This window comes from Aythya ferina, assembly GCF_964211825.1.
Source record: "Aythya ferina genome assembly, chromosome: 1".
Taxonomy (NCBI): Eukaryota; Metazoa; Chordata; class Aves; order Anseriformes; family Anatidae; genus Aythya; species Aythya ferina.
In genome coordinates, this window is record NC_140296.1 from 91,410,819 (window position 1) to 91,436,762 (window position 25,944).

The 25,944-nt window shown below is 38.6% G+C and overlaps 1 protein-coding gene across 1 annotated transcript in view; it reads right to left on the reverse strand.

Annotated features, from left to right (window-relative positions):
• The window catches only part of LOC311434969 (uncharacterized protein), a gene marked incomplete at its 5' end in the record, with an annotated part of 194,717 nt that overhangs the window by 145,551 nt on the left and 23,222 nt on the right, over window positions 1-25,944 (reverse strand). The window contains one exon of the mRNA XM_084515507.1: window positions 13,061-13,121. Coding sequence (XP_084371633.1) covers window positions 13,061-13,121 — 61 coding nt within the window. The remainder of the gene's footprint in view (window positions 1-13,060; window positions 13,122-25,944) is intronic.

Genomic DNA, 25,944 nt, shown 5'->3' on the forward strand with positions numbered 1-25,944 from the left:
AGGAATGAAGAATTAATTGACTAATTGACTACAGCATCTGCTTGAATCACTCTGAAAATGCAGGGATAGAAACTCTCCAACACAAGATCTGAAGCCCTGCAGGAAGATCGGTGCCACTCTGTAGCCACCAACACTTACTGATCTGGCAATATAATCAACGTAAAAGAACATTTTTTTTTATATTCACATTCTCAAGGAAGGACAATTCTCTCCCACTTCGCCCAAAACAAAAACCACTGATATTTCCTATTTATAGTTTTTACTTGCAATGAAGAATAGCCTACGAGGAGCAACAAGATGCATGTTTCTAGAAGTCAGAGAAGATACTGAATATCCTTCATTCAAGAATCTTAACCAACATCTTTACCGTATCTGTGCTTCAACTGTGGTCATCTTATAACTCAACAGCATAGATTACCACAGATTTTTTTTACATTTCTCGTTAAATTATTTCTCAACTACTGTGCATAAGCCAAACTCCTTAACTGCTGCTCCTCCTTATTTTGGCACATAATGGCAGAGTTTAGTAGGACTCGTAACTTTACTCTAGAGGATATATGCTACTTGTTAAACTTAATTCCTAGCTTTCCACAGCAAATAGCAGCCATTTCTTGTAGGTTTTAGACAAATAGCTTCAGAAATAAAAAGAACACTTTGACAACAATCACTCTATTGGAATATAGTTCAGAGCAGCTGTCTTCCCAGCCACTAATCTAGAACCTCTCCCACCTAGGTAACAGAAACTCATCAGATTTTTAATAATACAAGGGCTTTGGTATATTTTAGCTACAAGACTTTAGACTATTTGCTAGAAAAAGAAAGTATCTTTGCTACCTGCTGTTCTTAACTATTCAAAATGGAGTCATAGTGGCTACAAAAAATAAAATAAAATAAAAATTTAAAAAAAAAAATCATACTAAGGATGGAAAGCAAGTTTTATACAAATACAGAAAAAATATACTAATGTGCTTGGCAAAATCATTAGGAATTGATCTAAATACTACAGATTTTTGGTAGAAAACCTGTAAACTTAGCAGCTTTCAATTAGAAGATAGCATTGCTAACGCTTATTTACTTTATTGGCTAAATAGACATTTCTGAAAGCAGCATTTGAAAACTGAAATTCTGTTTTGCTTTCAAAAAAGTAACACATCCTGTACGTTACTAGAATTGCTGAAATAGTTCAAGAAAAACTGGTAGGAAATTCCATTTGAAAAGGCCAAAACTTGCAAATATAATTTTAAGCATGGGATGGGAGCATGATCAAAAAAGCTAAGCACAAACATTTGTGATTATCTATTTTGTTTCTCCAATCTAATGACAGAAACGTATGGGAAGGTTGACCGTGAGGAAATTGCAGTGGTAGGCAAGAATATAATACAGTATCAAACTCACAGTGAAATATGGAGCTTTTTTCCCCCCTTCAGAACTCATAGGCATAGTACAGACTTGGGTACACCCTATTGCTTGCCCTTCACTGCACATTTTTTTCCTGCCCTGCTGACTTTAAAAGGCAGTCCAGGACTATGATGTTTTTAGTGGGTACAGAATGGATGCACATGCAAACATTTAAATAAGCCTATGATTGCTGAAACTTGTTATTTCAAAACTGTTTTAAGGCATGTTCCAGTAGAGGTCTGTAAACAGAAGAGAGGCAATTCTGATCTTGTGCCTTATACACAGCTGACAGAGGAGGAGTTTGATTTGCATGGATTAACGAAGCCACTGCAGGCCAATTCACATATGTACAGTGGCTCTATACCCCAGAATTACACCCAGAGGAGGGTCACAATAATAATAAACACAAAATTAATTTCCCACCTCCTGAATTACAAGACAAGTTTTATCACTGTAGACTGTAAGCTAACTGGGGCTGAGACAGTCTTGTCTGTCTCTCTTGTAGAGCATTAATCATGCTGTGGGTGCTTACAGCTAATAAGATGCATGTAAGTCTATTCTGATGTGGTTTTCTGACACTTCAGACTATAGAAGAGTCACACATACACAGGCATACTCTTACCTCTCTACCTAATGATACATTAATGTTCCTAATTTAAAAAACAAGTCATGATATGAACAGAAAGACTTTGTTTTTGTTTTCTGCCACCCAGACAGAGTCTGTGGCTATACATTGCAAATAGTTGGCAAAATCTAAACCGCAAGTATGCAGCAGCACTGTGAGTAATAAAGATAATGTTTGTATTTTGTTTATGAAAAGCCCTAACCAACACACTAAAGCAAGCATACTGAAACCAAATAATACTCAGACCTTTAGAAGAACTTCAGAGGATCCAAATCATGTAATTTAATCACTTTGTTCTTTAACAATCTAAACATCATTTAAAATTTACAAGTAGTAATTCTGTATAAATTCTCTAGGCTGAAAAATGGGATGTAGCTTGTCACCCTTTTCTATCCCAACTATTAAAGTTCAAACAAATCAAGCTCAGTAACTAAGGGAAAAGAATACAAAAAACACACCTTGTGAAACTCCCTTGTCCAAAAGGTTGAAAAACACTACATCGCTAGACATGCCAACAAAGAATTCCTCAGTCTCTGGAGTTATGTGAAATGTAGGGGTGCCTTATAGTTACTTTTGATTTTTTTGTTACAATGAACAAACTCTGTATGACTTTGACAATACACCAGTAATTTTGCATGGACTGCAGGAATAATGGATAAAAAATGTTTTTGATACTTTTCATTAAAAGTAGTGTTCAAAAGATTTTCAACCTGAAAAAAAATAAATAAAAATAGAACAGTAGCAATGAGAAAGGGAGAGCCGTTGAGGTAAATCTTCTTCCCAAAAGACAAAATTCAATTCTAGCTCAATATGGAATATTAGATCAAAACATTATTATTGATAAGCACGCTGCTTTTAATTAGGACAATTTAAATAAACTTTATTTCCAGATCTACACAGCGTTCTCACTTGCCAAAAGCAGATGAGAATGATCTTCATGTTGCATCAAAAATAAAAGCAGGTTTCCTCTCCTGCTCTTCATCCATTCTTCTCCTTAATACAGCAGGTAATTCTGGAGTCCCTTTGAGATTATGGACACATTTAAGTCCTTGGGAACACTGCTCTTGGTGCTATCAGGGAACCCAGAAGGGAGTCCCCTTCCTAAATGGCCTTCATACACACAATTTACAGGGTTAGGAGGTAGGATTGTGTGTCCCACAAAGTAATACATCAGTTCTTTCATTGAGCAGCATATTTTGGACTGCAAACAGATTGCATTAACGAGTAACTAGAGGGTACCCCAGTGTTGTGTGATATGACCAGTTAACTAACGGTAGTCACATCCTGCTAAGCAGGGCTGCATTTTCACTATCCATATTAACAGTGACTGCATCAAGGCTGAATTCCTTGACTGTACACAATCAGAGACGTTTTGAGAGTACCCCAACTGTAAGACAGATGGGAAGTCAAGGATCCAACTGGTTCCTCCCTACAGGGCACACGAGAGGCAGTTTGAACAGCTGTGCATCACAGAGCATCCCTGAAAAACGTTGACCAACACTGCCAACACAAATCTTACAAGGCAGTGAAGCAGAGCCGGATCTATAATACAGCTGTCTGAAACCCCAGCGTGTCACACAAGCCTTCAAAAGAACCACCACAATCACCCTGCAAGAAGTTGCCCAACAAAATGTGGGGAGCCAGGCTCAGAGAACTCCCAAGCAGGCTTCACCTAGAAAAGAGATGTACATATAAACTTAATCCAAGCCACAGCCAGCCTTCTCTGGCACAGAGCTGAAACACCTAGCTTCCCAGTCTGTGGTCCTCAGCTACCACAAACAACCCAGATCCCTATGACAACCAGGCATCAAAAACAGAGCTTCCAAGTGACCCAGATCTGCCTAGCAATCAGGCACTTAACCAGGAACAATAGTGACCCACTGTTATCTGCCTGAATAGCCAGCTCTGGGTTCATCTTACCGTTTTATACGTTGACTGCTACGACACATGACCGTGGATAAAAATATGCTTTGGTAGATCCTCTTCGCTAACAAAAAGCAACCACAAACGATGTCTTGAAGAGCTATTTTGCACACACATGGGAAAACCAAACCAAACCAAAAACAAACAAACAAAAATCTTCATTTCCAAACAAAAAGCACACTAGCTATATTGTATCTTCTGCTGTAAGCCCGAATAACCAGCTAGGAAAGACTTAGGGAAAGAGCAGAGATTGCCTTATCCTTATGCTATCTGCTCTGCAAACACCACTTTTAGAGGCTGCATTGGCCGGTTCCTCGCTTATTGGTTTTCTCAAGGCGATTCTTGGCAAGAATGGCACTAGAAGATAACACCCCTGCTCTGAATATCACTCCTACTACACAGGGACAATTTTTAAACAGTCTTATAGAAGTACTGTCAAGCTGTGGATGGAGAAGAAGGATCAGTATGGGATGTGTGTGCATTTAGGAGAGTGAACAGTAGAACAGCAACTAAAGACAAAAGAAAATTCCAGGAATAACTAACTGGTTTGCCAGAATGACTTCCCTTCTTCCTATCCCCTTTTTCTTTCTCTTATGCACCCACCTTTGTTTTTAAAGGGAGCCATGCCACAAGTATTATGGCAATTAAATTGACAAACCTGAGTAATTCCTTAAGCTACTGGAAACTATGTACAATCCTTGAAACATTTGTCTGGCTAGTACTCTCAAAAGTGCCACCTTAGTAACTTCCCATCAAAGCTCTCATCCCTGTCAAGATCCCTGTTTGCTCAACTGCCTAAAGATTTCATTCACAGACCTCCATTGGGAAATCATGTGCAAACAGTTGCTAAACCCTTCAAAAGCAGACTAAGAGCAACCAACATATCTTCCTTCCTTCATGTGAAGGACATCATCACAACTGTTAGTGAAATGTCCCCTTCCCCCAGTCCCCAAATCAGTTCTCTTTAACAAGGGAATTTCTTCAATTAGACCCCTCCCCAAGCTAAATCCAAATTCAGACTGATTCTGTACATGCAGAACCAACACTTTGTTCTCACTCACACCAGTGGCTGTAAAGGGTGTGCTGGCTACTGGTTCAAAAATCCACACATAAAGAAAGATTACACATTTAGTTAGACAAAGAGATCTGTTTCCACCTTTCTGCCCTGAAGTAGTCCTTCAATGGTTCAGAATGCAGCAAAGTTTGGCAATAAACACTCAGTAATCTTTGATTTCCTACAAGCTTTAGCTGCCCTGCATTTAAGTCCAGGACAGCTAACCACTTAAACACCTCCACACATAAACTCTTTTCAGAAGCACGTTAGAATAAAAATATACTATAACAAACTTTATTTTAAAATGTCTGCTTACTCAAGGCTGAGGGACAAGTGGTGCTTGTACATCAAAGTATAACTGCTCACACAGTAGCTTAAAAATACCTGAAAATCCAGTAAGCAGGGAACTGCTATTCTGCAATACTTTGTCTAGAGTAAATGCTGATCACTCTTACCTCACAGACACTGAACAGACTGCATGACACTGTCCTCAGAGAAATAATTCTTCATTTTTATATTTTTTTTTTAGTCTTAGCCAAAGGATGAACGACTAGGCTATTTTCTCATCTTAATAAATGATGCAAAACCTCCAGACATATGGTAGCATTTGTGTACTTCCAGGCAAGCGATGATAACTTTCAAATGTTACTTCCCCTCCTCCTCCACTACATGAAACAAACACACTGCAGCCCATTTAAAACTTAGTGACACACACATTTAAGAGAGACTAATTTCAGTTAAAGTTTCCAAATGTCAAATGCATGTGTTAAGTAATTATATTAAGAAATAAAGAGGAGATGAACAGTATTGCCATAGGTTCATAAGTGCAAAAGTTTTAAAGTTTTCCTTTAAAAATTAAAATAATTTTAAGAGACAAAGTTTCTGCTTAAATTAGCAAGGGGCCCATACATATGATATGTATGATTCCTAACAACTCAACATTTACAGGATTACAGGATTGGTACAGCCTCATTCAGTTTTGTAAGTATTAATCTAGAACTGCTTCACTTTTTGAGTTGAAGATCCAGAACAGGGTTCAATTTTTGAATATGGCAATGTTTACAAAATGGCCGAAGACTAAAGGTAACATTTTTTTCAGAAGTAGGAAGCCCACAGATCTCAAAATGAAGATATGGTGTTATAAATATTGAGGTACTTGTTAGAAGGAGAAGCCATCTCTAAACTTTGCCCATTGTTTTCCTTGGAAAGACAAAGTTGCATTCCTGAAGCAGCTTTTTGCATTTACAAAATTCATTCCTGTTCTTGAGGAATGCCTATGTCCTCCCCTAAAAATACATAGCACAGTCATACTGGAATTGTTCAGACATCCTCTCTGATTGAATGTTATACTGTCATCTATTATTGCTCAAGGCTGGTCATAACATGCTTTAACATTTATAAAGTTGGAATCTGTTCAGCCTGTCCACCCAGTAGCTGACTAACTGGACATCATTACTTGAAGACTAACCTGAAGAAAAAGGGAAAACAAAATAACCTGAATACCACAACTCACTGTATGCCTGTATTTTCTCAAACTCAGGCAGTTCTAGCACTGAATAAATTGACAAGCATTTTATCTGTAGCAGCTTCTGAGGCTTTTACAGAACAAAAAGAATGAATAGCAGTCAATTAATATTATTTTGTACTTTTAGAATGAAAGGAGAAGTTTAAATAGGCAAATGTTTTCTACTGGTTAGAGGCAAATTCTTGTTATTCCTTTAAATTAAAAAAATGCTATGTGCTTCAGGGGGAAGCAGGCACCAGTAACAACAAGCTGTTCACCACTTTTGAGCCAAATGCTTGCAAAAATACTGAACACAGAATACATTCATAGCTGTGGCAAGACAGAATGAGAGCTAAGAAAAATCAATAGGGGAAGAAAGACATCTCTCTTCACCTTGGCTGAGACTAAAAAGAACAATTCTTACCCCGAGATGCTACTTACAAGACTCTGCTTCCAGAAAGTACTTTTATATAAATTTGAACACAGAAAATGTGAAATCAGAAGTGTTTGACCAAAGAAATTCTTCAACCCTGCATGGGAGCTGGGCTTAATGAGAAGAACCTTAGATTTTGCTCAGAACTTACTCCTATTTTTACACCGAGGCGAGCTGTAAATTTTCAGATTGAATGCAAGATTACTCTAGCAGCAATTGGCACAAACCCCCAGACAACATCGTGGGCTGTATCTTTAAAAGGTGTCGGAGGAAAAGCAGATGAAATGCTGTAATCTCCACCCACTGCCGTTTAAGAGCCGCTGCCCACGCACTCCACACACCCTGCATCCTGAAATCCGCCCTGCTTGAAAAACCCGCTGCATTAGGCGATGGAAACTCGGGCTGTGCTGCCCGGGCATTAAGGCAAATAGTCAGCCTCGGCATGTAACATACGTCCCATCTAAGACAACAGCTTGCATGGTCACTGTGCAAAAAGTTTGGTGAAAAGCTTTAGCTGTATGGCTCCTCCTTCCTCAAAATAAGAGGATTTTGGTGAGAAAGCAAACAGGTTGGGTTATGGGGAAGGCTGCTTCGTAACATATTAAAGACAACTTACAACAGCACTCAGTGAAGAATCCATCATATAGAACCTTTAAATTTAATGAAATGAATTCCTTCAACATTCTTTAGAAAAATACACTGTCCTATAAAGTTTCCGTATAAAGTAGCCAACGAGAGCTCTCATGTAGCCATCACTCAGACTCTACAGTTTGAGCATCCCTGGATTAAAATACAATTAAAACCATAATTGCCTATTTGCAAGATTTATTGCAACACTTAAGATCTGGCCTCTCATCATGAGCAAGCTTCCTGTAGATTGAGAGAGAACAACACTATAGAGGTTATTCGGAAGATCAACAGTTCCTACTCAGTTCCTAGCTCTTAAGCAGCAGGCAGTCTTATTTGGAAAAGAACAATGAATGCGTATCACAGACAAAATGTAGATGTTAAGAAGATTAAAACTTTTCTATCACTCAGTGCACACTCAGATATTTAATAATTACATAAATAAGGAGAAAACATTTGGAAAAGTGGCTCTTGAGATATGATTACTATGACAGAACAGATCTGCAATAAAAACAGGCCTTTATTTTTTTTTAAGGAAAAGAAATCCTTAGGAAAACAACATCTTGAGCAGTGGCACTGCACAGTACAAACTATTTTAACTTGTCATAATATGTTGCTTCTGTTGGTATGAATTTTAATTGAATAACAAACTAAATATGAGCTCAGAATACGCAGTAATGCTAAAGAGTTTGGAACACGGCACTTGGGAAAGCACCCCAAATGAGGACTTTCTGATTATTCTTGTCACCAACCCCAATTTTGGGGCTTACCCACATTCTCCCGTTATAAGTGACAAATCATAACACTATTAAAAGAAACACACACACACACAAATTCCTCAGAAAAGGTGATTCACCATAAGGCAATCTATAATCTGAGCAGGACAAAACCATATCAACATCCAGTTTGCCTCTTTTAAATCGCAGCTTAAATTCTTCTTAACTTCTCTCAATTTTTGTGTTCCACAAACAAGTATTGAGCCCTGATTTTGCTGAAGAATTTGCACATCATTAATATCACTTACTAAGTCTTTTCATACTTCATTGTCTATAGTCATTGTATAATACAGGATATTTATGATTTTTGGTATAGCATCTTCTGTGTTTAAGCTCAGAACAACCCTTCTCGTTAGAATCCGAACAGCACAGTCTGCTGTCACCAGTCTAAGCGGTCCATGTGGTGGCAGGTGGAAATGATGGGAAGCTGCCAGGGACAAGTCCCATGCAAGCAATTCCATACATTTAGCTCTTGATTTTTATAGAGTATCCACTTTCTTAGGATGCTCTGAAAGTACAGAGGCATTTTAACATCATATATAGCTTTCTTGTTTATTCCTTTCCCAAGATGAACTTTCCCAAGATGAATACAGTGTATTCAGTCCCTGTAACTGAGGTTTAGAGCACATACTGCAATGACAGCTTTCAATTGAAATATAAGCATATTGTGGCAGGACTTTAGCTTCTGAATAATCATTCCTCGTAAATAGCGATTAAGTGTCAGAGCTCATGACTATTTCAGAAGCTTATTATTTTTATCAATGCATATAGCCATAAGTGAATTGCTTTTTTTCTTCTCAGCTGCTAAAAGGTAAGGCAAAATTGATTTGGGAAATAGCTCACTTATATTGATGTTAAATACTAATGCGAAACACTTCATTTGGGAAGCTTTAGCTATTTATAACATTTTGTTATAGTCCAGTATGTTCTGGCAACTTTACAACACGCATTTCTGCTGGTATACTTTTGCATTGCAACTAAATTTGGTTTGCTAATAGGAATGTCGCATTTCAGTAAGTATAGACTTCTCAAGAGCCTCCTTTCTTCGTTTCAGAATAGATACCCTTTCTCAAGGAGGTGGATTCTGCTTAGCATTTTCTCTGCACACGACTCCTCGCCACTTGCTGCGTATTGTATTATACAAACCGCGCTCCTACGGAAAACAGGCGTGACATGCCGGGGGAAAGCGAGAAACCTCAGAAACGGTCTTGTTGGCCCGGGCTGCCTGTAGCCGCCCGGCCCTGGTGGAAGAAGCGGTGCGATGTCCAGAACGGGGCGCTCGCTCTCGCGGCAGCCCGGCCGAGGCCGCCGCAGCGCCGGGAGCCCCCGGCAGGGGGAGTCGCGCTTTTGCCGGCAAAGGCTGCGGGACACTCGGGAGAGAGAGCGCCCGGCCGGGGATCCGGCGGCTCCTCGGGCAAAGCCAAGCGTTTCCAGCAATAACTAGCAACGAGGACTTGAAGAGCGAGCCCCGCGAGCGCTTGGAGGTTAAAGCAAGATGATAAGCTGCGAAACGATGCGTCTAAAGGGGAGCTTAAAGATGCGAGCTGGGTTTTGCCGGATGATAGTGCGTTTTCACGGGGTTGAGTTTTAGTACGCAACCAAAGTGTGAAGGGATGTATGACCTCTTGGCAAAGAGGTCTAAGCCCCTCAGTTCCTCAGAACTGGAAAATCCTATACTAGATTTGTGATGTTTGTACTTGTAAGCCTGCTAATAGCTAGGGAAGAGGAGAAAGAAGGGTCTGTTTTTTAAACTACAACAGCGTCCCACTGAAACAAAATGGGATACCACACTGAAATAACAACTGTTTTGGAGTTAAATAAAGCCCTGAAAAACATGTATAGGGGTCCTATTAAAGCAAGATCTGCCCTTTACCTAGTAGTAAAACCTCCCCAAACTGCTGTCTTCATTCTCCAATATTAATAAAAACAAACTATGAGACATGATACAGTAAAAAAAAAAAACTCGTGTTAAATATCTCATTAAAATAATGTCATTATCTATTCATTCCCCCAAGATTTTTCTTGAGATTCTTAAATTGATTTATTTCTGAAAATGAACGTCTCTTTATTTAAAGGTGTAAAGAGGTCATTTTCATGTACGTTTACTCAGCAGAGCTATTAAACTCTTGATTTTTCTTCCACTACTCTAAGGAAAATTAAATACAACTATTCTTTATAATGCCATATACATGGAATCAGTTCCTTATTTGCACGTAAGCTATTTATTTTTTCCTACTTAGCTTCAAGGCAATAATGATCATTAGGCAAACCTAGGGTTAAATAAACATGACCTAAACTGCTCACAAGTCAGAAGTTATTTGAAAGAGATATTCTAACATCAATAAATGGAAATTTGAAGAACTGCACCTGAAATATTTCGAACAAACCCCTCTCTTCGGATGCAAACATATTAAAAGCAGAAATGAAAAGGCAGAAGTATGCCTGAAATTAAAATATTTCCTATCTCTGATACATATTTGAACTAGAGAAGCAACTTTGCCAGAAGTAAAACATGCTAGTGCTCACAGACAATTGATAAACCCATAAGAAAGAAAGAAAGAAAGAAAGAAAGAAAGAAAGAAAGAAAGAAAGAAAGAAAGAAAGAAAGAATGAAAGAAAGAACGAAAGAAAGAAAGAAAACGGAATGAAAAAGAAAAAGAAAAAACAGTCTCTAGTGACTATCCAGTTTTAAGTAGATAAAAAAAAAAATGAGGAAAAGAAATCAGTACCCTCTGAAATAGTTTTATATTTACCTATTTCAGCTCTACACATCTGCTCCTCTCTCCTGTTGTTACAGCAGTGCACACATGTAAGATATGAACTGCCTTGTTTATGTGCATGTACCAATGGTACTTCTGAAGCACACAGCCCTGGACAAGCCCACCTGCCAGGAATTCCCCTAAGGACAACACCATGAAACATAAGAAAATTTGCATCCATTCATAAAAGATCGCTTAAGGTGAAGACCACGTGGAACAGCTTAAATGATCTTGGGGTATTTTCAGACTTGATAACTCTTTTCTCCATTATGACCCTATATGAAACCATAGTTCCTCAGGCACAGGACAATCCCCTTCCCTGCCTGTGTTACCTGTTACTGTTCAACTTGCCAGAGACAACCTGAAACCCAAGAATGTTCCCTGCACCATGACCTAGTACAAAAGCCAACTTCACAGCCGTATACATTTCTGTAAATACACTATTACCACTATCGACCTGTTTGATGCTTCCTATGCTTCTTGCAATTATCCTTTCATTTGGTCACTTGAAATTGGGTGTTTCCTCAGGCTTGCAGATGATAAAGGTCCACTGGGGTCAAGAAAAAGAGTCTTCCACCTATCTATCCTACTACCCTGTTCTAGGTTCTCCTTCCCCTAGATAAAAGCTCAGTTCATCTGAGCATTGGCTGTTGTTATAAGGCAATACGAGCAGGGATGTTTTTATTGATGAGAAAAGAGCATGAAATGAAAAGCAGTTGGAAAGTCATTCACCTTCATCCCTACTGAGTACAGCACATGAATCTTATGAGACACTGCACATGCCGATAGAAAAAAGCAAATTTCAAATAGTTTTTATTTAAATAATGCAAAATAGTAGACAAGAATAAGGCTACTAGCAAGATATGAACATTTCTGCAACAAGTTGTCAAAATAAAATCTTCAACCTTGGAACAAAAAGAGTTTTTCAGAGCTACCTGTCAGAGCTAGGAACATTTGGCCAACATTTGCATCTTAAAAACTCATGAATGCATCTTTCGGCACAAGACATTCCAGCTTTCAGAGAGTATCTGAGATCTTTCAATAAAGAGAAGTAATAGTAAGGAAGCTGTATTACATAGTGATGTTTAAAGAGAAGGAATGTGGCATGATAGTCAGGCACACAACCAGCTGAAAAACACTTTGAACTGTAATGCCCAGTAGGTATTTTTATTTTGTAATTTTTTCACTTATTTGCAGTAAGTGTAATCATTATCGGTTCTCCTTTTTTTTTTTTTTTTTTTTTTTTTTTCCATCATATAAAATAATTAGGGAGTCAGAGTCCTTTGAAACACCCTCAGAACATAAGACTATCACCAGGTTTTTAGATACAAACAATGAAAGAAAACATGCATGAAACTGAGAGCATTCTAACAATGTTCCTCTCAAATCATATGTTTAGCCCACGCTCTGCATGTTTTGGGTTCTGGTCAGCAGAGTTAAAAATGCTCCAGCTTTTGCACACCTCTGTTTTCTTAAGACTACCAACACATATGAAAGCAGCTACCCATGACTGAACAGAGTTTTTATCCTAAGCTGTTGTACTGGTACTTTAACTTTTTATGACTCATAGTTTAAGTATTTGGGAATTCCCCTCTAAATATGAGTTTGACACACTTAAATTACGGAAAGTTATTTTATTCAAAAAGTAAGAAAGCAACATTCATGCAATCCCCAGGTCTATATTTAGCAACACACAATAGGTCTTTTTTCCAATAAAGCTTTTGCACCGATTGTAATTAAAGACAGATTGAAGGAAAAAAAAAAAAAAAAAAAAAAAAAAGAGAGAGAGAGAGAGAGAGAACAAGACTGAATAGCACTAGTAGCATTGAAAGGACAATCATAGTGTTACACACCAAAGCAAACCCGGAGCATTTTTTCTAAACTATTCAAGCAATGTTAGGGCTATTTGCACCCCCTGCCCCCAGCTGCATTCTTGTAAGAGTGTTCAGCTTCTCTCTTACCTGCGTGCTGAGGTACCTTCTTGGTGGGCTGACCAGTCACTGCAGATCAGCTGACCAAAGTCTGGAAAAAAAGAAAATAAAATCAGCTGACCATGCCTGCTGGCTGGCTTCAAGCTCAAGCACTGCTCTCCACAGCACTTTGTCATGTGAGTCAGGACAGAACCAGCTGTCATTGCTTCAGAAAAAGGGAAACGGGCCCCTCCGTTTCCACCTCCTTCCTTCCTCCTCTCTCACTCTTTCCTATCTCTCTCTGCCTCCGACCTCCTCCCTTTCTCATTCTCCAGCCCTGCTCATTCACTGCCTGCCTGGCGGGGGTCTCCCAGGGGAAGCCACATTCCACAACATGCAAGCATTTCCCCTGCATCTTGAGGTTTCTCAACAGACTGCCTACACACTTCTCTGAAAAAAAAAAAAAAAAAAGGAAAAAAAAAAAAGAAAGAAAGAAAAAAAAAATCAGAGAAACAGAGAAAAGGCACCACATTCCACAGCCCTCAGTCAGCCCTGGCAGGCTATGAGGCATTTTCAGTCACACAGCACAAAATGCATTAGTCAGAGCTGAAAGACCACACACTTTGTACCACTACCATGCTAACAGAGAATGGTCTGAGCAGAGCTACAGGAAAAAGGAAAGGAGGGGTTCCTATCGTTGCTTCCATTTTCCATGGTGTACCCACCTAAACCTAGGAAAAATTCTCAGGGACAGCCCCCCAGCTGACATTCGCAGAAGAAATGCTGTGAGTGCGGGCAGCGGGGAAGGCTCTCTGCTCGTGGAGCGTGACCTTTACAGCAAGGACTCCCCCTCCCGCAGAATGCGTTATTCCAAAGACTGCAAGACATTATCTAAATCAGAACTTCTATCTCCCTGATGGTTTATTCGTAGGAAATAGAAGCCTAGAAAAAGCGAAAGTAATACTGCGTGATTCAGATTCCCCTAAACCACATATACTTTCAATTCAAACTTTTCTCCTCTTCGATACTCCCTATAGTTCTGCCACTATATCCATCTATGGAGTTTTCTTTTCTCTACTGACGCAGTTTCAGCTCCCCGTGTGTGTAGAGAATCTGATCAGCCAGGAACGAGGAGAGAGCTCAGTGTAAAAAACCCTCATTCCAAATCCAAATGACCTAATCGTTCATCTATCTGCTCGCTGCTTCCGTCCTCCCCTCCACACACACACACTTATCTGTTGCTTGAAGGCATTTTAGGAGTATGTATATGGCTTAGGAGAAAACACCACGTTTTACACTGCATTATACAGAGAGCATGCTGTGCTTGTGCACTCGCTTCTGTCCATTGAAACCAGTACCACGTAGTCCCCAGCCCCAAATTCCCCGCTCTGCACAGGGACGGTCCCTAATGCGCCCTGCTAGGCGCACCGGCTGAAGTCAGCACCAGAAAAGGGTAGGGAGGCGGGGGGAAGGGGGGAGCTGAGAACCCTGAACCATTTGCACTGGAATTTCTGTTTAGGAAAGTCCATGCTTTAATGAAAGACTGATACCAGATACCACAAAGAAACTTTTATTTCTGCATGCACATGACTCATATACATTTTCTGTGTGGGTTATGTGGTTATGTTATGTTTCATCTTAAAAAAAAAAAAGTTTCAAAGAGATCTTTAAACATTAGTTTTAAGAAAAACTTAATGTGTTTATGAACAATGATTGTTTTTAAACTGCCTTTTATTGCAGTGCTATACAGAGCAAAGACGCTAATGTGTGTTATTGCTACAGATCTATTTTGCATTTAATACTAAATACAATAATCAGTAAAAATATTTATTCTAAATGACTTCCCTAAATAGCTCCCAGAAAAGTAAACTAACCAAACCCTTGAGCAAAACAGACCCTCTTAGTTATAATGTTGTTTTTCTTCCCCTTTTCTCATTTTCTTGATCATGAAAATACATTTACTCAATATGTTACTGACTTAGATGTATTAGTTTAAAAAACAAATGGTAGCTGCTGCTGTGCAGTATTTCAGCAGAGGAAGGCTATCCAGAACAGCCTCAGAGACTGAACACTGTCGCCATTATAACAAAAGCATTAAAATGAATAATTCATGAGCAGAGGGACTACCCTACCATTAAAAGACACCGACTATTTCATGAATTGTCCAAAAGCTACCCCTTTTACTGCACAGCTCCTCCAACTACTTAACTATTCTTCATTTTTCTAAAGTGGCATACAGTAGTAATTAGCAGAAACCCATGGACCAGTTTTAGTAGATTTTCCTCAGGAGTAAGAAGTGAAGCTGAAAGAGAGCCAGAGGGGGAAAAAAAAAAAAAAAAAAAAAAAAAAAGAGAAAAAAAAAAGTGTTTATATTTGATGGATCTATTAAAGGGTGAATGAAACAGAATTTCAAGAGACTTCTCTAAACTGTGCTTTCAAATCTTGACAAGGAAGAAGACAACAGTTATGTCCTTTGCCTTTATTTGGGACCTTCCTTTTCAGGATCCCAAGCTTCATGACAACACTCGTGAACTAAAAGGCCTCATTAGTGAGCTCTTGCAGAACTTACTTTTCTCTTGCTTACAGCTGTAGAACTTAAAACTTCAAGAAGTCTAAATGATTTTCTCCAAGTCACACAGGAAGGCTTAGAGACAGCCAAGAGCAGAGCCACAACTCCTGGTTAACAGTCGTGTGTCAAACAAAAAGAACAACTTCCTTGCTTTACAGCATTATACTAAAAAGCATCATAATGTTCAATAGTTCTGCAAGTAAAAACCAATTCTAGTCTCCCTCCCCCCCCCCCCAAAAAAAAAAAAAAAAAAAAAGACAACAAATATTTGTGGTGCACAGGTATTTTCTGCAGGGGAAGGGAAAACAATGTGATCCACTAACCCAACTTTACATCAGAATAATTTACAAACTAAGGCTCTGAATAACATTTTTAAAGGAATTTGGGTTAGAATAGCAAAGTACATCTGATTATGTTTCATATGCTGCAGGAAAAGCACATACTATGACTGGAAGGAGATTTATTTATAAAATACATTTTCATACTTTTCAAGATGTATTAAAAACAAGTACACTAGCATCAATAAAATTCTTAGATTTCACTTGAACATCTCTTTCTTAAAACAAATAAATTCAATTTCTGTAAATAAAACAAGAAAAAATAAAACAAATTCTTAAAATAATAAATTACAAGAAATTCAGTTCTTTATCTCTAAGTCATTTTGCCCGAGTGACGATGTTTTATGATGTTAAGCAAAATCCATTCTAAATATCCTTACATACATGGATACCATTCTCCTTTTAGGTATCTTACACTATTGGGATGAGCTCAAATTCCAAGGCTTTCACTGCAACAATTTTACTGATTATATGATAACAAGCCTATTAATACTGGTATACAAAGATATGCCCCCAATGGAACATGAGTGCAACATCAGGTGCAATTTTGCAAGACCAGACACTGTCACTAGTCAGCTTACTGATGCTCCTGAGATTTTTATTTTTGAATTATTCAGCTTTTTTGCAGAGCCTTGATAGCTACTTCTCTGATTGTGGCTTTCAAACTTCTAATTCTCAAAAAGGCATTTTTTTATTCCTACAGCATCTACTTGAGAAAGATGCTCTCCTGATCTGGTATTAGCTGGAAGACTTCTGCCAAAATTTGCCCTTCATTCAACTCAGAGCTGCTCCCACCGCAAGTCCTTACAGGAATAAGGAAATGGTCTTTAGCAACCAGAACAATCTGTACAGTTAAACATATTTTTAGTTTGCATTCCCCAAGGAACTGTGAAAAGAACTGGACTACAAAACAAATGTTAAAAAAAAAAAAAAAAACAACAAACAACACACCACGATTGGCTATTAAGATATAATTAATATAGCCCAGCTTACAGTGTGCAGGTTTACTGTAACTAATAAACCATTTCAGAACAAATAACTATTAATGGTTTGACAATTTGTGGCAGGAAGAAAGGGGAGGAGAAAGCACAAAATGGTTATGAACGCTCTCGTAAAGATGGCATGAAAGTTCACTTTTTTATATAGTGACAAAATAAAAGCAATAAAAATAAGAAACGTTATGAACATTTTGAAGTTTATCTTCTTCAAAATAGCTATCTTGAATCAACACATAGGAAAAAATCTCTGTTGATGTAAAGTATCATGAGTGTGTCCACCAAACCAGCAACCTTCCCCTGGGAATCCAGTTTACTGAGTCACTACCTAAACACAGGTGTTCTGGACAACAAACAGTATCATTTAACTAATTTCAGAAAAGAAAAAAAAAAAGTGTCAGGAGAAAGATTATCACTATTCCTATCTGGAGGTAAGTTTAAAAAAAAAAAAAAAAAAAAAAAAGGAAGCAAAAAGTCTTATGTCCATGAGCAGGGCACAATTTCCTAGCACAAGGAATTGTAATCAGCATTTTGCTGTGTAGACAAGCAAGGAAAGCTGGATGGGAAGAGAGAGCAGTATTGTATCAAGTGGTACAATAATAGTGATCAAACTAGTACATTGGTCAGTGCATGACTGCCTCAAAACTACTTTATGGTTCTCAACAAGAATACATATGATTATATATAAACATTAACTTTAAATAAACATTACTTTGGTGTGTATATTCAAGCGTGAAAGAAAAAGTTAAAGAAATCAGAGGGAAAAGAACATCCAAGAATAATCCATCTGATCACAGTATGCCTGAAAGTCAGGTCAGACAGCATATACAAATTTGTATCTAGGAGCTTAGATACTTTCAGAGAGTTTTGATTTTTGATCTACATCAAATCATCTTGTAATTGTTTTCTAAGAGTCTATAAATTGGGTAGACTTATGTCCTACTGTTCTGGAATACTAGTTATTTATTTCTATCAGCAAGCATGAGAATCATGTAGACTGTGCAATGCAGCACAAATACAGGAACTATACAGAGGCTTTTCAATACTGCAGAGGGACAGTACAACAATTATCTAAGAGTTTTAAAAGAAATAAGAAAACTTTTATTAACCATTTTTAGAAGAAATTTCAAGGGCTAAATAGACAGGTGCAACAGTAGTGAAAGACAATAGAATGGTAGCTTCCACCACTTTTATAGTAAGAAATATGGTAGAGGAGGTGTCCCACCACAACCACAAGACTGCAGAATCACAGAGTGGTTGATGTTGGAAGAGTTCTCTGGAGGTCAACTGGCCCCTGCTCAAGCAGGACTGCTTAGAGGCATATGTCCATGTCCATGTGACTTTTGGTTCATGTCCCAGTGACTTTTGAATGTCTCCAACCAAGGAGGCAGACTCCACAGCCTCTCGGGACAACCCATGCAGGGCTCAGTCACCCTCACAGTAAAGAAGTACTTCCTGATGTTCAGAGAGAGCCTCCTGTGTTCTGGATTGTGCCCACTGCCTCCTGTCCTGGCACTGGGTACCACTGAAAAGAGCCTGGCTCTGTCTTCCTTGCACCCTCCATTCAGGTGTTTATAGATATTAATAAGATCCCCCTGAGCTTTCTCTTCTCCAGGCTGAACAATCTCAGCTCTCTCAGAACCTCTGGGAGTCACAGAATCATAGAATCATGGAAACACAAGGTTAGGAAGGACCTACAAGATCATCTAGTCCAACTGTTCTCCCATCACCAATACTACCCACTAAGCTACTAAATCATATCTCATAGCACCTTGTCCAGGAGCTTCTTGAAGACCACAAGGGATGGTGACTCTACCACCTCCCTGGGCACGCCGTTCCAGTGCCTGACCACTCTGAGAGAATTTTTTTTTCCTGATACCTAACCCAAATCTCCCCAGGCTCAACTTGTGGCCAGTAGGTGAGTCACTTCCTTATTCATCTTTGTGGACGTTTGCTGGACTCTCTGCAGTATAACCATGCCTGTCTTGTAGTGGGGAGCCCAGAACTGGACCCAGCACTCCAGGTATGGCCTCACCAATGCTGAGTAGAGAGGATGTCCCTCCACCTGCTGGCAATACTCCTCCTAATGCAGTGCAGGATACCATTGGCTTGCTTTTCAGCAAGAGCACATTGGTGGCTTGTGTTCAACTTGGTGTCCACCAGGACCCCGAGATCCTTTTCTGCAAAAGCTGCTTTTGATCTATTGTGTACTGGTAGCTGGGGCTGTTCCTCCCCAGGTGCTGGACTTTGCACTTCTTCATGTAGGTCTTTCAGATACACAGGTCTTCCAAGAAGTTATAAAAAATTGCATACTTTGACTAATGTGCACACTGCTTTCATTAACATCATTATTTCTTACTTTTAACCAGCAAGCTGGACTTCATATACTAAGGTTTACTTTTCCTCCTTGACAGGAAATCCTAGGTTCAGTACTCTTTCTTTCTCTCTCTTAAATACCAGAGCTATTTCCTGGAGTAGAAAAGGTAAGATTTTAATGACAGCTCTTTTTATTATCTTGGCATTGTCTAACTTCTGCAGTTTTTCAGTGTTTTGTTAGAGTGGGCATGGAATAGAGAACTTAGAAAAAAATACATACAACTTCTATATACTTAAAAGAAATACTTTGTTCAGGTATGTGTTTCTAGGATGGTTTTAAACAGAACAGAAGCAGCAACACCACTTGCTGAGTTTGATGAACTTATAGCATCATACTGCAGTTTCTGAAGTGTCAAACTGTCATAGGAAGCTAAAGGAAGTACAAAGTACTTTCTTTTGGGTCTCATTATCAGACAATCTACTGCCAAATCTACTGGTAGCTAGTTACAAAACAAACAACTCCAGTGACAGAAAAATGGTAACAATAAATTTTCTTCAGACATTTTGTGTGCGATTCAGTTCCTCCAATAGGCCGCTGTGATCCTGTTTGAAATACCCTGTGTCTCACCTGGCCTCCTGCAGACAGTCCTCCAAATTCCAGAGGGCTCAAGCTCTGCACCAGACCTGCCTTCCCAATGCGGGTGCTACAGCACCTCAAAGAGCACTAAACAATGACATTTAGGCGACTCAGTCCCATCCTAAGCACCCCAAATGACATGTGGCTCGTGTCCATGCCCATAGTTAAATAAATCAGGTGATATGTGTGTGTAAAGCAACACTCAGTCCCTTTGTGTTGTGAATCAAGAACAAAATAGTTCAAAGAAGACAGAAGCCAAGCATGACAGGGAAGAAGAGCCTAGTACACTCAAACTCCATGCCCCAATTTCTAAACAATTTCCTCCTTTTCTCCTTACTGCAGCAATCCTTTCCTTCAAAAAGGACAACAAAGTCTGTTTATTCACCCAAGCGTATATGTGTCCTATAACAAAGCAAGAGCAATTATCTTGAGCAATAAACTAGAATCTATAGCTCAACAAGGAAAAGGGGCCAACATAGGCCATCTTTCTACTACCTAATAAGGGAAGTAAACTAGGAGACCTAGAGTCTTCTCCTGTAGCACAAAGTTTACTCAGAACCCTTCAAAAACTTGCATCATAAGCAAATCAGACAAAACATAAAAGGGTCCCACACCCTCATCTCATAACACCAATGAGATTTCATAGAATCTGTCCAACAAAAATAATTACATTGCCAGGGCTTGCATTTTCCTCTTGCCTTTTCCAGTGTTCTCCAAATTTTAAAATCCTGTTTTATGTCTGTAGGAACATCTGCTTGTTATTTTTCACCATACTAGTATTTTGTTATGGAATTTCAAGCAATTATTATACTCAAAATTAAAAGTCATGCTATGATTCTCATTATGTGAAGAAGGTGCATTTCAGGAGCTCCCTACCTATTGCACTTGTTTTGTGTTAGTTCACCATGATTATATACTACATCAAAAACTTAAGACCACAGACAGTGACTGATGACCAGAAATCAAGCACCCCAGCCTCTGGACTTGCTAGATGAAAGTTATGGCTATTCTGCACAAGAACTACACTTGCTTTTATTGGTGCTGTATCAAAGAAGAAGAAGGAAAAAAAAGCATGTTACGTAACATAAAAAAATGTTTTTTTTTTTTTTTTTAACATAAATCAATAGTTCAAGTTCCCTGGTCATCAAGAAACTGCCATTAATTTTTGCCTCTGAAAAGTTTCAACAGCTTATTTCAAAAACTTACCCTCTACAAATGTGAGGCATTAATTAAAATTCAAATAGCTTGTTCACAGTTTTCATGGCTAGAAGCCGAACTTTTTCAATAGCATGTCACTAGTTAAATCAAGTCCTGTTTAATTTGAGAATCAGAGGAAAACAAAAGAAAGGGAGGAACTCTGGCAAACTGAATGAAAGCCAGCTTTTAAGCAAGGGTGTAGAACAAGAACAAGACAGGAAGAAGGCAGAAGAGCTTTCAGTCCTATGGAATGTAAAATTTGCTTATGCTAGTCTTTAAATATAATGTCCATTGCACCTAACAATAGGACTGAAGACCATGAAATTTACAGAGATTATCTCAATTACTTTCTAAATCTGTCTTTCAGGTTGTTACTAAGATGGAGGTACACACAGATTTGCCAGGTGACCAGCTTTTTAGAACACTTTAGAACAAGTTATGTCAGTTAAACTTTATCCATGGATTAATATTTCCAGTTACTCAGTGTTTTTATGGAACCGTTTACAAGGTAAAATGCATACAGATCTGTGAAACAGCAGTACATCTAAAAATGTACAATGCACAGAAAACTTCCTTAAACAGTGTGAAGCTGAGCACTCAAAAGGCAAAAGGTACTTGGGACTAGGCTAAAGGACACTTGTGCAACCTGAAGTCCATCCTCCTTTATGTTTGCACACAGCATGATACGGTCTTCAAAACCTATTTTTGTTTTCTTTTGTTTTGTTTTCCTCATACAGGTCCATCCCATTCAGTCCACATCATTAACTGTTTGTTCAATAAGCAAAATGATATTTTGGTTTACTCTGCTATTTACCACATGGCCATAGACTGCTGTATCCTATTCCACTCCATCTTTGAGAGACAAACTTCTTCATAGGCTTGTTTCAAAAACACCTCAGCCATCATTACAGCAACACCCTCCAAAGACCCAGTTCAGAGGCAATCATCTCTGATTAAGCTGTCTCCAGCCAGGAGTCAGAGATCTTCAAAGTGCAGCTACCACTGACCTCACTGAAGGGAAAAGACTGCCCAGCACTGCCGATATTCAAACACAGACACAGAAAACAGTTCATAAACGTGTTAGAGAAGCCGGCTTTTCAGAAGTGGTGAGGGACTTGACAGTGGATGTCTCTCAGACCTCTGTGTCAGAAGCAGGAATAGTGTCCAGTTCTCCTGGGCAGCATTCAGTTGCCTTTCTCTTAAACCATCTTTTCCCTGCAAACTTTCCACACTCACCACACAGCTTTCAGGGTCTGTAGCTGTCAAACTTGATTCATCCCCATGCAAATCCACCTGATGTAGTGAGTGGAGGAGGAAGTCTTGTGGAATAAATATAATGTGAATGTGTAATTAGATTCTCTGCCATGGCTATATAATCAGAATTTCAATGAACTAAGATAGCATTGCCAAAATTAATTCCGACTTTGGATAATTTTTCAGCACCTGATTTACTACCTTATTATTCAATGTATTTTTATTCAGTATATTTTTAAAGCCTTCAGTAAATGTGTAGAATACTTTCACTGGAGAGTGGCGTGACCACAACACAGAACTCTAGGATCCGTATTATAGACCTCTATCGTTTGTACTAATGGAGGAACACACAACTTGAATGGCACACAACTTTCGACTTATTTCCTCAACTTTGGTGTTTCTGCTTTTACACCCTTCATTTTTGCCTTACGATAGTTTTTCTTCTTTCACTCTTAAGATACTGAGCACCGGCCCTCACCATGGTCATGCTCTCCCACTGTCTCCAGCTCCTCATTCCATTCCAGTTTCTAGTCCCACAGGTTTCTAAATTTGAGTTCTCTTTCCCTTCTTGGGACTTCTTGCTTATATTTCCTATTTACCTGCCTGAGTGACACTCATCTCAGTTGATCTTAGTTGTAATAGTTGCATTTCCTCCATCTCACATCTTTCTCCAGGACTCCTGTCCCCAGGATCCTTGTCTTACTGTTCTTATACAGATGAACTCCAGCCCCAAGACACTCAGGACCCTGAGTATAACCTGTGTGTACTTTACAGTGCATCTTTTATGTTCTCTGCATACAAGTCAGGATCTAGCAAAGTTGTAAAACTATCATAAATGAGGTTCTTTGATCTAGTTGCAATAGCCAGTGTCTGTACTACTAGGTTCAACAGATCATTTCCATGTTTAGGTATGCTTGTCAAAAGCAAAGAGGGAAATCCCTCACCTCCAAGATCCCTATCTTACAGCACCGTAAAAACGGCACTAAAACTATGGAAAACAGTCAGAAATAGCTGAATATTTTTCACTTGACAATTTAAGTCCTCCCTCTTCTTACTTTCAACAAATGTGCCGAAGATAGAGCTGTGGCATGGACAATGTGTGTGGTGCGATGGAGTTTCACTCTAACAGAGAGCAGGCTCCCATGAGCAAAGATAGTCTATCCCAGCCTCTTTCCAACCTTTATCCCCAGCACGATCAATTCTGCTCTGTGCCCTCCAGCATGGAATGAAACTGGCACATTAGCCAGGGCCAGGTGTAGAACTTCAGTGCTATTGTGCAGCTAAGGAGTTCTGTCCTCAACAGGCAATCAGCTTGTCCTGAACGTGTATCAGCTAGATTCAAGTGAACTACAGCAATGGGCTTACAAATGCTGTCAAACAAGTCAGCTCTCAGATGTATCACTATTAGAGAGTGATGGACAAATGTAGTGCAGTAGCCAGGAAAAAAGAATAAGCCACTTGTCACAGTTTCCTTTTGGTCCTAGAGGACAGGTGGCAGGTCAGCAGATGCTTCATGCAGTACCTCTTCATAAACACGGGAGGAAGAGGAGAGGGTCTTCCCAAAAATCAAAACAGGAACTCTGAACTATTTAATGGTCTTCTGCTTCCTGCTTTTCAGGATCAAATCAACAGAGGTGTTTGTAATTAAGTTCTACAGGGTGTCTATAATTAAAGAAGATGTTTGGTAGATGAATTTTACAGTTCAGATTTATAGCACCACTTCAAGCAGATTTTTACTATATACTACTATGTTATTGTATTTTGTATTCATTTTGTATTACTTTTTTTTTTTTTTTCAAAAATGTAGTTGTTTTACAGTTTTTAGTATACTGAAAAGATGACAAGAGTTTACATGAATTATTTTTGTATAATTGCACTTTGATTCTTTTTGAAAGAACTCTTAATCCACTTCACCAAAAGAAAAAAAAAGTTTTTGTTTTAAAAACAAAGAGATGGAGCCAAAATATGCAAGATATTGTGCTGGCATTCCACTTAAAAAAAAAAAAAAAAAAAAAAAAAAAAAAAGCTAAGTATATTTTTGTAACAAAGCTTCCACAAATTATTCCTACATTAATTAAATCCCTCTTTGCTGGAAACTAACAAAATGCCATTAAGTGCACAAGACAATTATTATCTTTCAGTCTTTTTACTTCCTGTATAATACAATATTATCTAAGTTTCAGTGATTCTTACTGAGCTATCCACCTCTCCTTTAAAGAAAATACTCTGTAACCATAGCAATACTTTCCCACCCTGGTATTATTTCCCGCTGGCTTGTTCTAGGCTTTTGCACATAGCAACCACAGCAATCCTTGTTCCAAACTATCAACTTTTTCTTGGCAACTCTTAGCAAAATTACCGTATCTAAACTACTATATATTAAGCTGTACATTTTCAAAACAAGATTAATACATATGTTCGGAATAAGTTGCATTTAAAATTGTAATGCTACTGTATATGACATTCTAATATCACAAACACTAGCATCTAGAATATCAACATCTAACGTCTGCCTTTGTTATTTTCCACAGAGCAACGCATCAGTCTCTTCTTAGATAAAAACCAATATGCAGTTTTACAACACCTCCCTATTATTCTTTGAACTTGCAACAAAACACTGGGTTCACACTTCAAATTTACCCTGTTTTTAGTTTAAGTCATGCACAGCAGTACCAGCTCTACCTTCCACACTTGACCAGATGGACTACAGCATCACAGACAGTACAGGTTTTGCAAGACTTTAACCATATCCTTTAATTTTGACATTTAAGCACTCACACAGACCATGGAAGACCACGTGCACACTGAAGGATTTGACAACTATGAGACTACAGAGGGCTGAGCATAGTCCTGTACCTAACTTCTTAACTCTACACACAGAAGCAGTCATGTCTGTGTAGTTCTTTGCAGAAGGATGTGCATCAGAAGCACAGTATGTTCAAGTCATGCAGCCCCAGACTCCACATACTATTTCACTACTCTTCCTCCTGTAATACCATGCAGATTCTCTGCTCTGAGCTGACTACGAATATCCTTCTTGATCACTACATTACTATAGAATCTACAACTGAGACACTTTTTTTTTTTTTTTTTCAAAAAAAAAAAAGTAAAAGCACATTACAACAAACTCATAAAAGCCTTTAAAACTAACAGTGGTCAATTCTATTGGACACCTTTCTAATAGTATTTTAACTTGTTGCAAAAATTCACAAGAAAAGCACTAATGTATTTTCAGATTTATCTATACTTGGCTACTAATTGAATTATTTTTTATAAGCTGAACACTACCATACAGTCACTATATCATGGTGAAGCAGCACAAGATATAATTGGTGGCAACGCTGGAATTAACATATTAGTGTATTATTGCTCATCCCTCTCCCACCTCCCTTCTCATTCCACTAGAGTCAGTAAGACTTTTGTCACTGTCTTCTGTTTCAAAATTTTATCTTCACTCTATTTGTTGATCTGAAATACCCATCAATATTCCCTCAGTATGTTCTCTGTAGGGGTAGTTCCGCAAAAGGAATTACATACACATGACAAGTACATTCATAATTCATCTACTGAGAGAGGCATTGCCATTGAAGAAAAAGCATTTTGTCTCAATAACGATGGATTGGAAACAA